The 18,310-nt window shown below is 38.8% G+C and overlaps 2 protein-coding genes across 2 annotated transcripts; both read left to right on the forward strand.

Moving 5' to 3' along the window:
• Window positions 1–285: 285 nt before the first annotated feature.
• fam167b (family with sequence similarity 167 member B) lies at window positions 286–2,541 on the forward strand. Its single transcript, XM_020645006.3, has 2 exons — window positions 286–676; window positions 1,171–2,541. Exons 1-2 carry the CDS (start codon window positions 377–379, stop codon window positions 1,432–1,434), a joined length of 564 nt encoding a protein of 187 aa, XP_020500662.1. The 5' UTR covers window positions 286–376; the 3' UTR covers window positions 1,435–2,541.
• Window positions 2,542–4,483: 1,942 nt separating this feature from the next.
• lck (LCK proto-oncogene, Src family tyrosine kinase) lies at window positions 4,484–17,934 on the forward strand. The gene is made up of 13 exons (XM_020645005.3): window positions 4,484–4,708; window positions 6,503–6,615; window positions 7,206–7,260; window positions 8,164–8,254; window positions 9,286–9,384; window positions 9,531–9,634; window positions 10,199–10,348; window positions 10,435–10,587; window positions 12,350–12,529; window positions 14,591–14,667; window positions 16,644–16,797; window positions 16,990–17,121; window positions 17,243–17,934. The coding sequence occupies exons 2-13, from the start codon at window positions 6,508–6,510 to the stop codon at window positions 17,437–17,439; spliced, it is 1,500 nt and encodes a 499-aa protein (XP_020500661.1). The 5' UTR covers window positions 4,484–4,708; window positions 6,503–6,507; the 3' UTR covers window positions 17,440–17,934.
• The last annotated feature ends 376 nt before the right edge of the window (window positions 17,935–18,310 follow it).

Genomic DNA, 18,310 nt, shown 5'->3' on the forward strand with positions numbered 1-18,310 from the left:
CGTGAGGAACACTCATGACAACAATACTTTTTTTGGACTGTAAAGGTTGTTGTGGAAGCAGAGAAACTCAAGCTTGTCTCCAAATTGCCAGAAACATTTATTTTTTTGAAGTGATTAAACAGAGTTAACTTTATGCTATTGTTTTTTTTATTATTATTATTATTATTAGAGAGACACCTGGAACGTGAAGATGTTGATTCCGGTTATTTAATAGCACACACTTAAATCCAGCGTTTCTTTTCCTATTCGGGATGGGCGGTCACTGCGTCTCCATATAAAGGAGGTGAAGACCTGTTGGGCTTTTAACCGCCCTGCTGCCAATCCAGAGAAGCGAAGTGAACGCGAAGTCCCAAGCACCGCCGTCATCACTGCGCCAATGGACTTCAAAGAGTTTGGAGGGGACTCCTCCGAGGGGGAGACTGAGGACCTGGACAGCCTAAAAGCACTTACAGAGAAGCTGAAGCTGCAGACCCGCAGACCATCCTATCTGGAGTGGCAGGAGCGGGTACAGAGTCGATCGTGGAAGGAGAGTGATTCCGCAGACAGTCCGGGATCCGAAGGAAAAGCTGTTTCTGTTCCTGCGACTTCGAGTAATGAGAATTCTCAAGTGGTTGTCCGCAACATTTGTGGCTTTGATACTATTGATGATGCTTTGGAGTTCCTAAGAAAGGAGCTGGTAAGTGATGTCACCTTTTTTCACAAAAACAAATATACTAAAAAAAAAGGGAATTTTAATGCACAAGCGTTACCTCTAAAAATAAAAAGGAACTCCAAAGTTTCCCATCCACATGTGTGATATATATAGATGCCAGTCTCCCTATGGTACAGGTGTAAGTTGTCAGCTTTCCATGAATATCTGACTTAACTTAGGACTTCACAGAGTTCTAGTAAAAACAGTTTGTTAAATAATGTGATGATCTTTGTTCCCACTATCTCAGGCTGCAGCCCTTACAGTTCACATGCCAGTTTTATGCACACTTGAATAATAATAATAATAATAATTGATCCTTTATTAATCCCACAAGGGGAAATTCAGTTTTACTGAATAAGATGATAATAAACCTTGGAGCAGAGCAATCCTACTCCAAACTCCCAAGTATTTTTTTTGGTATCTCATTGACTTTATCTTCAACCTCCCTCTCCCTTAACCCCCTCACTCCTGCTCCTCAGAGGGAGATGCAGGTTCAGGACAACCAGCTGGCCCGTCAGCTGATCCGTCTGCGGGGGGAGATTCACCGGCTGAAGGTAGAGCAGGTGTGCGATCGCCACAAGGAGATGCTGGACGATGCAACATACGAACTGGAGGAGTGTGATGAGGAGTCAGACCTGCTGTGTGACATCCCTATGAAGGCGGCCTTCGCTCTGTCCACCCCACTCAAACACCTTGGCCTCACCAAGATGAACATAAACTCCAGACGCTTCTCTCTGTGTTAAAAAGCCCAACCTACTTATCGCTGACTGAGGATATTCTCATCACCTCCTCTGTATTTGTGTAGACATATGAGGCTTATTTTTTTCAGAGGAGTTTTGCCGATAGAATGAAGGGGACCTGCAAGCAAAGTGCTCTGAGTTCAAAAAGAATAACTGCTATGCACCTCGGCTTGACATACAAACGAAAGCCTCCATCTCCAGTCAGCCTTAATACAGACACTTTTTCCTGGACTGAGCCTGAGCCTCTCTACTGCTGCTGACTTCATAGAGCAATGCTCATCACAGTAGTAAGATTGGGCTGAAAAATAAAAGACATGGAATGGGCATTATGTGAAACATCTTACTCCCAACAAATGGCATTGTAAAACAATGTATCATAAGCCTTAAATAAGTGTAAAGTTAGGAGGTTGTTTTAGGAATATGACGACGCTCACTTCAGTCTGCAGGAGCTCTTCAGATAACTACACAGCTAATAAAATTAGATCAAGGGGTCCGAAACAAAGGGTTGGAGCCTCAGGAGATGTTTGCAGGATAAAACCATTTACAAAACAGGAACCAAAAAGTATTTTTCATTTTTCAAGCATATCAAATATTATTAAATCTTTTCAGGCCATTGAAATCCAATGATGAACATCTGGAAACCCCTGTTTTACATTTCCAGTAAACCTTACATACTGTGTGCTCTGGCCTAGTCAGATGAATGTCATTCTCTACTGCAACATACTTCAAACACTGGAGTTTTCACAATAGTACTGTTCCTAACAGTATCCTCAAAAAATGTAGGGTTCACACTCTAGCTTTTTTTTTCAAACCAAAAATATCTCCTGAGCCTTGTCACTGCAGTGACAGGACCCAGGAGGCAATGCCTAATGTATTTTATTTTCCATTACTATGTCGAGATGCTGCAGAGCACAGAGTAGTAACCATATATGGCTGGACAGTGACCAAGTGTATCTTACTATGCAGTGGGCAGTTTAGTTCAAGTTGAATGATATATTTTATAACAGCATTCAAAAAGAAGGAATAAAACACTTTTGAGGAGTGATATATAGATTATAACTGCTATTTTCACTTGTATATACAACACACTATTAAAGAGACTTTGCTATATGTATGTTGCTTGTGAATTTTATTTTTTTATTTTCCAATGTTGTTTTAGACGTGCTGTGGAGTAATTCTTTACATCACTCTTATCTTATTCAGGCTAAATGTCACCCCTATTCCATCAGATCCGTCCTCATTATCCGTTCTCAGTTTTGATGTCACCCTGCATTATAGGATCTTCTTTCTGTCCATGAGACATGCACGACCCGGTGTAAAATCCACACATATGAATGGAGCCCTAGAGGCATGTGTAGAAACACAGACATTGTTGGAGATAATTTGTTTTACAAGAAACCAAATATGTTTCTGCAAAATCTGTTCATTGTGTGAAATGAGAGCACTACTAGAACTGCTGAGATGTTCACAATGTGGCGTACTTCAGGACATGGATGAGGTCATGTGAAGTCAGACTTCAACAGTTAAAATAAGTATCAAATGGGAAATTTCAAGAGGCAGAGTTTTTTTTTTTTTACCTACAGGCTTTATTCAAGGAATGCCTTTCCAGTGAAATGCCACTGACTTATGTTTCTTATGCCACTCAGCTCTGCCCTGCAGATACTTTCCTTTGACCTTTTCCGCATATCATACCACATGTCATATGAGCAGAGGCTGATAGAAGAGTGTACATAAGGAAAATGTATCCCCAGTTTGTTTAAACTCAAGTCAATGTTGGATATGGTTAAATGCTGTACTGTATGATATACATGAGAAGCATAAGCAAAAAAAAAAAAAAAAAAACACAACACACTTGAAGGAGGCCAGCACCTGCATTTTTGAGGTGAGGGTAGGAGGTCTGGAAAACTTTATGCATTTTTGATAGTATCTCTATTTGATTGCGTAACAGAATGTGATTTCCAACCACATTTGGAGGTAGTGACAACTGTAGTTGAGGGGAAACTAGGGATACCCTTAAAAGTTCATAATGCCTGTCAAAAGATGATGTCTAAAGCGGGTAATCATTTTATGATGAATGTGAATTTAAACTGATAAAGTTTTACCTTCTGATGAAATGGAATGGGTGTGAAACTGCATTTTTTCTAGATTTATTGATGTAACATCATGTTACATATATCAATATCAAAATGTAAAAAAGTGATACTTTTGTTTCCCACCCTTCTAGATTTACACTCTCACACTTATATACAGTATATGTTAATGGAAAAGAGAGCGTTAAAGTGGTTTTTATCGCAAGTGACACTTAATCTATGCTGAGGCAGTCTTCTGAGTATACATCTTTGTGCACTTCCTGTAATGTTTGGACTCACTTCCTGCTGGTGCACACTCTGAAGCAGCAGTCGTTCACCACAAGAGAAGCGTTGCAGCCCACAGAGGAGTTTTCAGCAAAGTAGAAGATGCGACAGCACAGGTTTGGAGTTGTCACATATCTGCAAGTCTCGTTTTACTCATGTCTCCACTCAGGGTGAAATGCTGTGGCCCAATTTTAACTGAGAGCTTTGGACATGGTTCATCAACTGATTGACATTTGTTTCCTCTTTGGTTCTAGTTTTGTCTCTTTTTTTTTCATCTTTACTAAGTTGTGAAAACTGGTTTGCTGGCCACAAGCAAGTTAGACCTAAACCACATATGTGATTGATGAAAATAGCCACTCTGCAACCACAAAGCAGCAAAAAAATTCTGTCCCGAATCCTCCAAGAGCTTCTTTAATTTGCATATCTGCAGATATCATACATTATAAATTATTATCTGATGAAATCCTCCCTTGCAGGTTAAGTTCTTCTCAATTAAGGTCACAGACTCACAGATGTTACACACATAAAAAAACATACAAATATAACCTCACCACTGGCTTGGAATTGTATTGGAACATTTGTCTTGGCTTCCACTTTGGGAAAGGTGCTGTCCTGACCCCTTTACAATGGAGCCTATAAAGCTCCCCGTGCTCACACACAGCTGCACGGTGAAGCACCTGTTAAAAGCCTGCAGAGCAACCCTCAACCCTCAACCTCCCAACGACAGGAAACTCACCTCAGCTTCTCTAAGCAGTGTGTACAGTCACACATCGACATTGTTGCATTGAGTTGGCTATGAAAAGAGAAGCAGATGACGATCTTCACAGCCTCTTTTTGAAGAATTTGTATGACATAAAGAACATTTCTATGGCAGCCCTTGAAATCTGATGTTATTGGATGCTTGACGATTCATTTATAAAGAGGTAAGTTTTATACTTCGGTGTGAGGTTTAGAATGTAGAAAAAAAGAACGTTCAGATTGAGAAAAAAACATTTCCTTGTAATATACAAAAGTTTCATTTATAATATGCTATATAAATCAGAGATGTTGTGGGCTGAGATCATTGAACCTTTAAGAGATAATGTTATTTATATTAGAAATGAACATCTTGAAAATTATAACGTCAACATCCAGAACAATTAACAAATCAGCTTGAATACATTTTGTTTCCAAATATGATTAAAAAAAATGCGTACAACTGTCATTTTGTTATGTTGCTGGATTTTTTCATCATCACTGTCCAATTTGTCCAATATTACAAAGAGGACTGGAGCACATGAGGACATTAGGATGCTTACTATAATACAACGTGCTGAAAATGATTCATATTTTTGAGTTCTTTGTCAAAATCGGACGTGAACTTCAAGCTTGTTAGAGTATTGTTTGTATAGTTGGTTTACTCTAAAACATATCTGAATTCAGGAGAAGATGTAGGTGATGACGACGAGTTAAAGTGCAAAGAGACATTGGTATGTGCACATTTTGTGGTGCAATTTCTAGAAAAAATCGAATCTGATTCTCTAATGTAATTCAAAATCTTTTTTTTTTAGATAAGATAAAATAAGATAGGACCTCATTGATACATCAATGCCTTGTGAAATTAATTTAGCCATCCACATACTTCACTGATGATGCCAGCCAGGGAAGTAAAAATGTCAAACGTCCTGTGTCATTATTAAAGACCTCACTTCCACCATCTACATACCAATAATACTCTGCCAAAGATAACAATATTAAGTATTATTTTGGAGAGTCCTTCAGCAGATCATAAAAAGTAGAGGGCAACCCCTCAGTGGAAAATGCTGACTCTGTGTGATTCCCTGAGTGCTGGCCAGTAGGCGTATAGGGGTGACAATCATTGAAAAATAAAGAAAACTCCTCATACCCCAGTGATCATGCTGTGATTGGTTCCTCAGGGTCTCAGTACAGTGGTGGGTTGTTATTGCCGGGTCAGGCGTCCCCAGATTTTTCTCACGGCTTTGAGCCTTTGGGACAGACGGCCGCTGCGATTAGCCCACTGACCCTGTTCCATGAGAGTTCCAGTGGGAGCCAAGTGAGCTTGAGAAAGCTGGTTTGTACAGAGCACCAGAGTAAACCACAATGCAGAACACGTGCAGACATTGGATTACATGAGATTAGTTTTTGTACTGTTTTATATTGAGCCTGCTTTTCACATCAATTCTCATTTTTCAACACGTAAAGGCCTGTGATTTAGTTGCCTGTAACAGTTATGGATTAGATTTATGTGATTTTAAATGACTTTTTTTCCCCCAGGTTTGTAAGGCGTTTAAAAGAGTGTCAAATGAAAGCTTTAACATTTTTGAGCCTCTTAATTTCACCACTGAGCCTCCATTTTGAAGTGAAACCCTGAGACATTTCCGACTAGAGGTTTCAGGAAAATAAAATGTGTTAACTAATTTTGCTGTCACACAAATTTAGCTGGAATTAAAAAAAAAAGAAGCTTTTTTTTAATGTTTGGTCTCATCTTCAGCTAACAGTAGTTGATGTATTCAAATAAAAATGCACGGTGGGATGTTTGAAAACTAGGCTAGACCGCCAGGACAGAAGTTATTCATGTAACATTGTAGCTATTTAAAATGCGCGTAAAAATAATTCCATAAGATGCATTTTGCCATTAAAATGAGAAATCGTTATCAATGTAGCACTTCATACCCATACAATACCCATTACAAATATCTTTGACCTTTACATTGCAGAAAAGATGGGATGTAACTGCAGCTCAGACTATTCAGACAGTGACTGGATCGAGAACTTGGATGAAATCTGTGATCACTGCAACTGTCCCATACCTCCCCAGTCATGCAATCCAGTAAGTGTCAATGTACTTTTTGTACTGTTTGTGTTGGTGTCAGTATATTCACATGGTTGCGTATGGATAGGCGTCTGTGTGTAAGTCAGCTTGGGTTGTTCTTGAGGTTAAATATGGTGGCCAGAGGTGAAAAGGTGTCAACATGACCGTCATGTTGTGTGAATTACAAGAATATTATGCAAAATACAATTGTGTGCTGAAGTCCAGACAAGTTGTATAACTGTGTTGGACATGTGTGTGTGTGCGCGCGCGCGTGTGTGTGTGTGTGTGTGTGTGTGTGTGTGTGTGTGTGATTAAATGGAAGTTTAATTCTTCTCCCAGTGTTGTTGTTTCCTCTCCATGAGTGAGATGATTAGATTAAAAAATAAAAGAGAAAACCACCTGTGTGCACCTCAATACATCTAGACGTTGCGTCTCCGAAAAAAAACCAGACAAAACTATGCTAAGAAATGACGCCTGCCTAAAAAAAACAGCAACGTTCACATCTCACTGTGGATGTCACATGTGTGGTGCCTTGTTTTAACACATACTGTTTTGTTCTTTGGAAAGTAGAATTTCAAACACACTTCTCATCATGTTTTTCTCAACAGTACACTGACCAGCTGATCTCATCACAATATTCACCTCCCATGTCTCCTTTACCAGGTAACAAGAAACAGCGTACCTTTCTGTTTATTTAATTGTTGTTGAAGTGGCTTCAGGCGCATGTGAGACAAGTGTTCGCTTATTGCTTTTGAAAGAGTAGAATTATGTGAGAGAAGACTCAAAGAACTTTTTAACTTATTTCTTATCGGTAATAAATTACAGACACAGATATATTAGATGTGTATTAAATAAACAGATGTTTTTGTTTATTGTCAAAAAACGACAAAACATAGGGAAATATAGAAGACTGCCTTATTATTTTTCTATGGCTTATGTCCAGTCACAATTTATTTTAACATATGGGCATGTATTATGTATTTCACATTTCAATCATTACTGTCTTAGTTTGTATTCCTTAAATTATGAAAGAGTATATAGGATTATATTTATCATTTTGTTTTTTCTTCATGAATTTCTTTGCTTAAATGATATTGTTTCTATGTGGTATTTGCTAATCAAATAACTACAAAAATACATTTTATTTTTACAAAATTTAAATTGGTTACATCATTGTAGGATATAGGTGTGAAGTAATTCACATTTCTAAGTCTGGAGCTTCAATTTGCCTTGTGTTTTGGCTCATCTTTTATATTTTTCTGAATGTAAAATCTAATTTAAATAGCTCCTTTTGGTGTTACACAGTAATCATGAAACAGTTCATTATGGATAGCTGATATGAATGGTCAGCAGAACTGTGCCTTTGATAACATTATCAATAATTACAAGCAACACAAATTCACACGATATGAATGCTTTAGAGAGAATGACGACTCTCCATTCACCATTACCATCAAGCCTTTATCAGTTGCTATTTATCAGCTAACAAAAAGAGAATAACATGAGCCTTTCTAAGGTTTAACTGTAATATTTGCGAAAACTTTAAAAACTCAACTCATTTTGCAGACAACCTTGTGGTGGCCATATACAGTTATGAACCCAAACACGATGGTGACCTGGGCTTTGAGAAAGGCGACAAACTCAAGATCATCAACAAGTAAGCTGCTGATATAAATAAAGCTTGGTTAAAGGAATATGATAAAATAATAGGACCAACCTACCATGCAGTCACCTGAAACTTTAAATAAGTGTGTTGGACTGCCATGAATTCAACAAGATAACCCCTTGAATCCTTTTCTGCTATGATAAATACATTTTATCTGCTTGCACTTGATCTTTATGATGGCCCAGCGGTCTGAAGCACATGTGTATTTTTTGTCTTGGGACTTGTTGCATGTTCATCCTCTAAATCCAGCTCCATGTTTCTAGTCTCTCTCTACTGTTAAATATTGAAAAATGTCAGTAATAACATAAATATTAGCTACATAAAGAGGAAGGCAGTGCACATTTGGGACTAACAATAGCAATAGTAGAAAAAATGTAAAAAATGTATTATTTATTTTTTCAAATTAAAATATGGCTCCAAAAGGTGAACATTTAAAGAATGTAAATGTGATATAATTTTCCAGTGTGACTAGCTGAATTAAAGTTTCATTTTATTCAGTCCATCAAGGCAATGTAAGACCAAACGATCCTGACCTCTGTGATGTATTTAAACATTTTGGAAGCATTTTGATTACATGTTGTGCTTCACACATACAGTATATAGCCTAACTCGTGTTTTTGTGGTTTTATTGTAATACTATATATCAGTATTGTTTAAAAGTTTGTTTGTTTTATGGGAAAATTCATATCAATCATATCTACACACCTGGCACCATATATGACACAGAGAACATGCATTTTAGTGAGGGGTAAAATCGATCACATTTTTACCATTTATAAACTTTCACAAAGTTTGTTTATTGTCATTTATAACTTTCCAGGTAGATGTGGTTTTTCAAGGTGAATTTAGTATTTTGCTTGTAAAATACTGGCTACAGCCCAAATGTACTGTAGATATTAAAATCAGATGAGAATGAAAGTTAAACAGATTATTTATGATGTAGTGTTTTTGTGTGTTGTCTTAACTTTGACTACTGTGAGGCATCACAGCCATGTAAACTCACTCATCTCTTTGGCACCCAGGGACGATCCAGAGTGGTATTTGGCAGAGTCTCTCACCACAGGCCAGCAGGGCTACATCCCATACAACTTTGTTGCAATGACCACAGTGGAGACTGAACCGTACGTCATACAGGAAACATGATCATACTTCTCTCATCTTAATGTCGCTCAACCACAACACCATTTCATACTGTGCATGATGTGTCCCTGAGGGAAGGGAAGTGGTTAGCTCAGAGGGTGAAGCATGTTGTGTGTTTGTGCTGCAGGTGGTTCTTTAAGAACATTTCTAGAAACGAAGCCATGAGGCTCCTCCTTGCTCCTGGGAATACGCAGGGCTCCTTCCTGATTAGAGAGAGTGAGACAACCCCAGGTGAAGTCCTCCTTAAGTCATTTTATACAGTATACACCTAATCAAAGTTTATATGTCACAAGGTTGCTTTCCAGTATGTCTCCAATGGATTTACACATGTTTAAAGGTTTCACATTTCAATAGGCCTATATTTGTTAATGAAATGAGAAACTGCATAAAGAAAGAAAAATACTTTTAATATCTATAAGACCCTCCAACGCCGGTTTCTTCTGGCAGCATATATAAAACAAGACTCATTTCCTCAACACAACCACCTTCCTGTTTCCCAACTCACTTCATCTATGTTTAATTTCACTTCTGCTTATTTGTTGATATGTTCAGACTTGTATCAGCACGCTATGTGTTGCATCAATCAAAGTTTTGGTAGAAAAAATTGCACAGACCAAAATCTGGTCAACACATAATACAATGAGTGTAAGGTTAGAGTTTTCAACTGATCTCGTTTCTTCTCAAGATAAAACAGATTTTTTTTTATTGCATTGGCTCAAAATTCATTATATTTGCACTTATGTTTTGTGAAACCTTCAGCATGTCACATTCAGTTATGTCTCCTCTATGATCCAGGGTCATACTCCTTATCAATCAGGGTCTTGGACCACAACACTGGCGAAGGAGTCAAGCACTACAGAATCCGCAACATGGACAGTGGTGGCTTCTACATCACAGCCAAGATATCCTTCAACTCCCTGAAGGAGCTTGTGCAGCATCACTCACGTGTGTACCGCCTCTTGATCAAGATAAATGATCACAAGTATCTTTCAGACTTATTTTGATCTTGTCTCCTCCTCTCTGCCATCCAGGGGATGAAGATGGCTTGTGCACAAAGCTGGTGAAGCCATGTCAGTCGAGGGCACCGCAGAAGCCCTGGTGGCAGGATGAGTGGGAGATTCCTCGCGAGTCTCTGAAGCTGGAGCGCAGACTTGGAGCAGGACAGTTTGGAGAAGTCTGGATGGGTGGGTGACAGAGAAGATGAACACATTATATAAGATTTAGAGGAGGAAAGGTTATTCATTTAAGTTTAAGAATACTACTATACTTCATTTCTTGAATTCACTACAATCATCAGAGCACTCTGGTATGTCGGAGTCTGACCCTGTTCACAGTAAAAAGCCTAGCTGCTCAGTTACAATGTTGCCTGTACTGCGTGTCTACTAGAAAGTATTTAGACAGGGTTTTTTCTGCAGCGTATGCAGAACAGTTTCCTCTACACAACCCTAATTGTAGCCTTGTATAAAATGGTATACTGGAGATGGATTTATCTCTGTTATCCTACACCCCTCAAACTACAACTTTTCAGCAAGTCACAGATTTAAATTATATATTTACAAAACCTGCAAGAATGACATTTGCCAATGTGGAGCATTTACTTAAACAAGAAGGCATAATATTTTGATGACAGGGGTATCAGTTGAAAAAAATCCATGCCACGACCCCCTTATTATTCAATTGGACGCTTATTTTCCAACCTCGTATCCCAGCACAATTCACCATCCCACAGTATACGAGCTAAATATTGCCAACCACAGAACTTGTCCTCCTTTACATGCTTCTGAGCACTGTTTACAGAACCTTCATGCACATATTTAGGGCACTGTATTTGTTTCTCCAACCTCATACAAACACTGGCTCGAGAGCATACTTGAATAATGGGAGTGACTGTCATTGCTATGAAGTGTTTATTTTGGTTAGTTAACGTGAAAACAAGTGAAAATCCTTAATGGCAGAAAGATTTCCATTGTAGATTAAAAAAAAAAGAAGGAGGAATGCTTTGAATAGTGACCATTTGCTACGCTTCATCCATGGTGTGAAATGTTCCATGCGTGATGTTACTGGATAAGAAACTGGTTGGCTGTGGGTTTTGTTGTCAAAACATACAGCAGAGTAAGTGTACCAGAGCTGGAATGAGATCCTGTTTGAATGACAGTCATGTGAAACTGTTATTAGTTTAGCTCATATTCAATCACAACTCATGACATTGCCACTGTTCTTGTGACCTGAGCAACCTGACATAAAAGCACCTTTGGTTTACTTTCACTTTAAAAAAACATGATATAATTGATTTATAGCATAGCTCTTAGGAGTTCTCTGTTGGTTGTTCCAACAGGTTGGAATATTTTACCATCCAGGACTATTTGGTGGATTGACATTCACACGTATACAGTTTAAATGCCCATGTTCCCCAACGGATGACTTTGGATGTCATCTGCAAATTCTCTCTGGTCCCACCAACAGATAAAAAAGTCTTTATAAAGAACGAAACATGACTTTGATCAACTGACACAATTTCCCTGTCTGAGGTTGATATTGTGGGATTGATTGGAATGTGCCACAACTCCCAACTTAGTCACCTGTATGAATTTAAATATTTTAGTCCTTAACTTTTCCTCTCAAGCCAATAGTATGTCAAATGTATAATCCGCTTAAGCATATACTTCGTCTTTGACTCACAAACTGCAAAACTAAGGATGTTCCCTTCAGCCTCGACTGTCATTTCCATTTAATGCTAATTAGCCATTGTTAGCTGACTTATAATCTAAGTTAGAACGCCATTAATGGTCAACATTATGCAGTCTGCCACCTGCATATGAGCATTGTCCAGATAGTGTTTGCCTTAATACTTAAAACTATTATGCCTCAAAGAGGTGCTAGCAAGGCAGCAGTGTCTTAATTGTATCAGTGCCTCATAGAAATGCAGTAATGTTTGTTTCTTTTCAGGTGTCTACAATAATGAAAGAAGGGTGGCGATTAAGAATATGAAGATGGGCACAATGTCAGTGGAAGCGTTCCTGGCAGAGGCCAACATGATGAAGAACTTGCAGCATGCACGCCTTGTACGCCTCTTTGCTGTTGTTACCCAGGAGCCAATCTATATTGTCACAGAGTACATGGAAAATGGTGGGTAGAACTTCGAAAAGGTCTGTGTCACAACCTTTTTGTCTTTTAATGCTGACGAGCAAAAGAGAATTCCAGATAACACTGAAAGCATCAAAAAGAAAGGAAAACCTGGCCCCCGGGTATTTCCATAAATTTTAATGCTCATTTCGAAAGAACCCTTCTGTTATCATAACTGCTTATTCCAGTTCAGTTTCATCACCAGAAATATGCCCAAACCTGTCGGAAACAATCATTTCCTTAATCTCCCGCTCTGTTACCTTAAACACCAAAGAAAGAATTACGTAAGCTCTGTGCCTGGGGGAAACGCTAAGGCAATGCCAGAGACATTCAGGATCAAACATGTTGATCTGTAATCAGATACTGAGAGCCAGGGCACATGCTTGAACAAAATGCTGGGCTGCCCTATGTGTTTGATCCTTTTCATGACTCATTACGTTTTCAGACTTGGGCTCCACCTCAGCAACTCTGTAGAATTACCCTTGATCACAAAACCACAGCGTCACACTTAATATTTGTGTGATAGAAATACATGATTCACATGGAACTGGAACCATTCAGTATAATCATCTCATGTGATTGTAGATGAATGTGCGGAACACTAAATAAGGGAGCTAAGTCATGAGCCTTGCCTCTCCAAGTATGCTGCTCTGCTGAAGTGGCCTGCCTTCTGATAGGCTATTTTCAGCATCACCTCATGACCCTTCTGTATTCACCGCTCTGCGCTGAAAATTCAAAGCAAACATGAACTCTCACTTCTTTTCCAGGCTTCTGGTGTTTACTCACAGAGGGGAAGTTTCTCCTGGCCGGTCTCAGGCGAGGGGTGTTAGATTAGTAGAAGGTGATTCACCGGTGTATTGTTCACCCCTGATGAGACCTGGCTCCAGCGTCTGTATTACAGACATGCATTCACAGACAATCCCTAACAGATGCACAGTCACATGTACACAAATACCTGAACATTATAAGGTCACAGTAGTGAACAATCTTTAACAATGGCAGTGTGTTCAGCATCTTGCAACTGGATCTTCCTGTCCTCCCCCCCTTCTTAAATAAAGAAATGAAAGTTTTACTACTGCTAATCACGACATATCACAAGTTATTAATGTTGATAATCCAACACCTAAATCAAAATGCATCAGCCACATGAAAGTGACGCAATACAGCTTTCATTTTAGCTTGAAAGGCCTAAAAGTCTTCAGTGAGGTGAACAATCACAAAATGCATAGGGAGAATCTGTCACTAACACAGCAACCAATGTCCAGCTGCAGTGACTGGAGTGCCTTTGTGTAGTCGAGCATGTGTGGCCTGTAAAACACCAGCAGTGGCCCTCCGTGAGGCTGCCTCTTTGTCTGGGATCCACGTGTGGACAGGACACAATTGCAGCCTCTGTTGTCAAGAGAAAGGATGGCTCGGAGTTCCCGTCTTTTCAATTTGTCCTTTTTTTATTACTGAAGACAACAAAGATGGAAAATAACAGGCGTGTCATCCTAGCTTCCTTTTGTGACCTTGACAAAGAGTGTTCCTCTGGCTCTCAGACTTCAAAAGCACTCTTCCGGACTTAAACAGAGGAGCAAAGGCCTTCTCTTTCCTGGCACGGTCATTCCTCTTAAAGTATTTCCTTCAGTTTGACTTGGTTGGCTGGCGTGCAGACGTATTGTTCTTTGTAATCAAACGCAACACAAACTGTCAACTGTCAGAAACCATGCATCATGTTGACTGATGCTTTGTAAACATCCTCACAGTGTCCCCGATTTAATCTGCTATTCTGCTCCAACTCTGTCTATTTATACTTAAAAGCTATAAAAGTGCTAATAACCAAGAGAAATATCATCACGCTCTAGGACAAAGAACTTTTGACTGTTGATTCTCTTCTGCACCTTCAAGTACGAGACAATAAACAAGCATCTCTAATAATCACGAGTCACCCCAACCTATTCTTTATTTGCATTTGGAGTCCACCTTTTGAGGTGCACATGATATGTTAGACATTTGAGCTTGATAGGCTAGTTTATAAATTGTTTGATTTTCTATAGCTTTTTAACATACTTCTTATTTTCACAGGAAGCCTATTGGATTACCTAAAAACAAATGAGGGAAGCAGCTTGCCTATGAACACTCTGATAGACATGGCATCTCAGGCAAGTCACAACTTTCAACTATCATTGTGTGCGTGAATGTATGTTCTACTACTACACGTCTCTGATTCTGCTTCAGTTAATCCACAGCTTCCTGTTTTCTCAGCATGATCCTAAGAGAAAGGAAACATGGTCACAACACTTGTCTTGAAATAACAGAGCTGAATAGGTGTGCATATGACGACAAATGTTTTTACTACTCATCTAGGCGCCTACTCAAAAAAAACCCTCACAGCACACGTTGAACTGTATTCCTTACTGACTATCATTCTGAATTACTCTTGCTGGCTGACATTAAAAGCCAGAAGTTTTAGCATGGGGCTTGATAATACAAGATAACACAAATGTTTAGCATTTTTCTGATGAGAAAAAAAGATACTACTTTCAACATGACTTTTCAATTTAAAGATTAAAAAAGGGAGGGTTAGCTAAAATTAGCACAAAGACATGAAAAAGGGGGACAGTGTAAACTGGTAACACAATCCCCTTTTCAGGAAATCTTCAGCTGACTCATTGACAGATTATATCTGATCTAATGAATACATAGTGTAACTGTGTGTTTTCTAAGTTTAGTAAATGCCTGTTTTTTTCCCTCTGTGCTAAGCAACAACTAAACAAAGAAAGAAAGAAATAGAAAATAATAATCAGATAATAATAAATAAGATACTTTAACTGATCTTAAAGGAGGTTCTGGTAGGTATTGTCTAACCTGGAACAGTGCCAGGACAAGCAAGCCTCCTGCAGTTTCCAGTCTTTACACAGGTAATGGCTCTAATTATATAGCATGCAGAAATGAGAGCAGTACAAATCTTTTTTTTTTACCTGAAAAATACTATTTCCCAAAATGTCAAACTCTTATCATGCCCACTTCTACTGACTCCTTAGAATGTTACAAGTCAGTAGAAGACGTTTGACTTACACAATTTTAAGGTGTGGGAACGGAAAATACAACCACAGGAAGACAGAGTGAAGTTTCAACTTCAAGGCAAGCCAAAAGATACTTTATGCGAAGTTAAGCCTTCTGCATTGCTTCATGCAGTGGCTGAGTTTAGAAGGGGCTTTGCGGTGAACATGTTTAACAGAGTGATGCTTTAAAGTCAGACAAATGCACTGACTTAGCAGTAAAAGTGCTACACTACAAATTTAACTGATCATGTTTTTGACCATAAAAATTCAAGTGATCATATTTCTAATTTCCCAAATACGTATATGTCATGTCTGTGATCAGATGAGTTGAAGTTCAATCAAACCCGATGTCAGCTGGGAGCCTAAAGCTTAAATCTAATGTAACCAAAACAAATAAAGGTTTCTGGTGATTCAACTATAGGAAAATAATTAAACAAAGAGTGAAGAGGCGTAAGTAAGTTCCCTGAGTAGGAAGCCATGACGACGGTGGAAGTTTTTGAAACACAAATGTCATACGAACATCTCACATGTCTGAGAAGACCCCTAGGCAAGTGGGACTTATGTGATAGATTCTTATGTCTGAAACATACACCGGTGACCCAGCAAAACAGAGAGAGTTGTTTGAACACACACAAACACAAACTCAGACACAGACACTGAAGATCCTCACAGCTATGTTTCCTCTGAAGTCTGCCAAAGACAAATTGACTCATGTAATATTTGGTTGAACCAGAGACACAGTCTTTAGAATTATCAGCCAGTCTGCAGTGAGTCAGGGCAGCAGCTCTTAGTTTCAGGAAGTAAAGCATGCACAGTGGTGTACCTGGGTGGAGAATAAGGTCAAAGGAATTGACCTAAGGAAGTGGTTAACTCCCTGGTTTGGTACTCTTTCTCTTCATCTGTCCAAATTTACACAATATTAACACAAGCACAGGTTGCTGACAGTCATGTTTTTCATGCTTTAACACACACACACACACACACACACACACACACACACACACACACACACACACACACACACACACACACACAAATGTAATGCGTGTCTAATAATGTGCTGCCCCCTGCAGGTGGCTGATGGAATGGCCTATATTGAGCAGAAAAATTATATTCATCGAGACCTGAGAGCAGCCAACATCCTGGTGTCTCATGAACTCATCTGTAAGATTGCTGACTTTGGACTGGCAAGGCTGATTGAGGACAATGAATACACAGCAAGAGAGGGTACATAGCAGTTCACTTAAATCCGCTCTCTAGCCCACTCAACCTTTTTTTTTTTTTTGACAGGCTTATGTGATTCTCATGCATTTTCTTATAAGGCATTTGTTTGTTGGATGAATTTATCTTGGTTAAAAAATATTTACTGCAATCAAAACTGATTTCCTTTTTGAGAAAAGTTTCCTCTTTTTTTCAAAGGTGCAAAATTCCCCATCAAATGGACTGCTCCAGAGGCCATTAACTTCGGCACCTTTTCTATAAAATCCGATGTGTGGTCATTTGGGATCCTCCTGACAGAAATTGTGACATATGGACGCATACCTTACCCTGGTAAATTCTCATTCACAGCAACCATACTACTACCTAACCACCAAATTACAAATCCAACACAGATTTAAAATGCTGAAAGAAACATATTCATTGTCTCCTCAACAATTTATCTGTTGTTCAGGTATGTCCAACCCAGAGGTAATCCAGAACCTGGAGAGGGGCTACAGAATGCCAAAGCCAGAAAATAGTTCGGAGGGGCTTTACAACATCATGTGTCTGTGCTGGAGGGAAAGTCCAGAAGACAGGCCCACCTTTGAGTACCTGAGGAGTGTTCTGGACGATTTCTTCACTGCCACAGAGAGGCAGTACCAGGAATAGCCATGACAATGCAGACGGACTTACAGACATGCAATAAATACATTCAAGTTAAAGGCACAGCCTTTGAAGGTGGGTCGAGGATTTTTTTATTTTTTTTGTTGTTGGACATAAGCCTTCATGTTGACAAGATTCAAGCTGAGATCTTCAAAGTAAGAGTACTTTTTTGTGTGAGTCTTTTTTTGAAATGGCCTTATTGAACTTATTCAGTCTTGTGTGGAGCTGTGGAGCTGTGGAGCTGAAACTCTTTCCCAGCTGGATCACAGCAGAGCCACAGCAGACAGAAGAGCTATAATGCTGCTTGGAGAACCGGGGAACTTTATGATGTATTTGAACAAACTCATTCCTAATATGTTTAAACTGTCAAACTGCTGTATTTGTTCATGTTGTTTTTTTTTGTTTTTTTTTACCTCTGCTGTTAAATACAATGTTATCCACTTCATTTACTTCCAATAAAAAATGTTATAATAGTTTTTGTATTAAACGAACTAGAACTCATTGCATTCATTTGAATTTTATGAAATCTATATTAATGCTGCATTCAGGGTACTGTGATCTTTGAAGCTGCGTGCTTTTGATACTATTTTTGATATAGGCCTACCAGAAAATAGGACAACCATTTCAAAGATGCATTTGTTATTGTGCAAATAGTTTTTGAAAAAGTTGAATATGAGGTAGCCTATCTTTTCTTCTCGATAGCACTTCAACTCTTCTAAATATGTGTAAGTGTTTATGTGTAATACTAAGATTCTTATCAAACATGGTGCATTATTATAGAGTTACTAACACACAGTATAGGATTATATAAAAAAGCTAGCCTGCTCATTGACAAGCTGGCTGCTTAGTTAAAATTCTGCTTAATAGATAGATAGAT

This window comes from Labrus bergylta, chromosome 18 (genome assembly GCF_963930695.1).
Source record: "Labrus bergylta chromosome 18, fLabBer1.1, whole genome shotgun sequence".
In the NCBI taxonomy this organism is placed as follows: Eukaryota; Metazoa; Chordata; class Actinopteri; order Labriformes; family Labridae; genus Labrus; species Labrus bergylta.

Excerpts from the sequence above, each read along its gene's own strand:
- fam167b (XM_020645006.3), top strand. The coding sequence starts at position 377 with ATGGACTTCAAAGAGTTTGGAGGGGACTCCTCCGAGGGGGAGACTGAG. Across the intron at positions 677-1,170 it reads AGTTCCTAAGAAAGGAGCTG|AGGGAGATGCAGGTTCAGGA; the intron begins GTAAGTGATGTC and ends CCTGCTCCTCAG.
- lck (XM_020645005.3), top strand. The coding sequence starts at position 6,508 with ATGGGATGTAACTGCAGCTCAGACTATTCAGACAGTGACTGGATCGAG. Across the intron at positions 7,261-8,163 it reads TCCCATGTCTCCTTTACCAG|ACAACCTTGTGGTGGCCATA; the intron begins GTAACAAGAAAC and ends CTCATTTTGCAG. Across the intron at positions 8,255-9,285 it reads AAACTCAAGATCATCAACAA|GGACGATCCAGAGTGGTATT; the intron begins GTAAGCTGCTGA and ends TTTGGCACCCAG.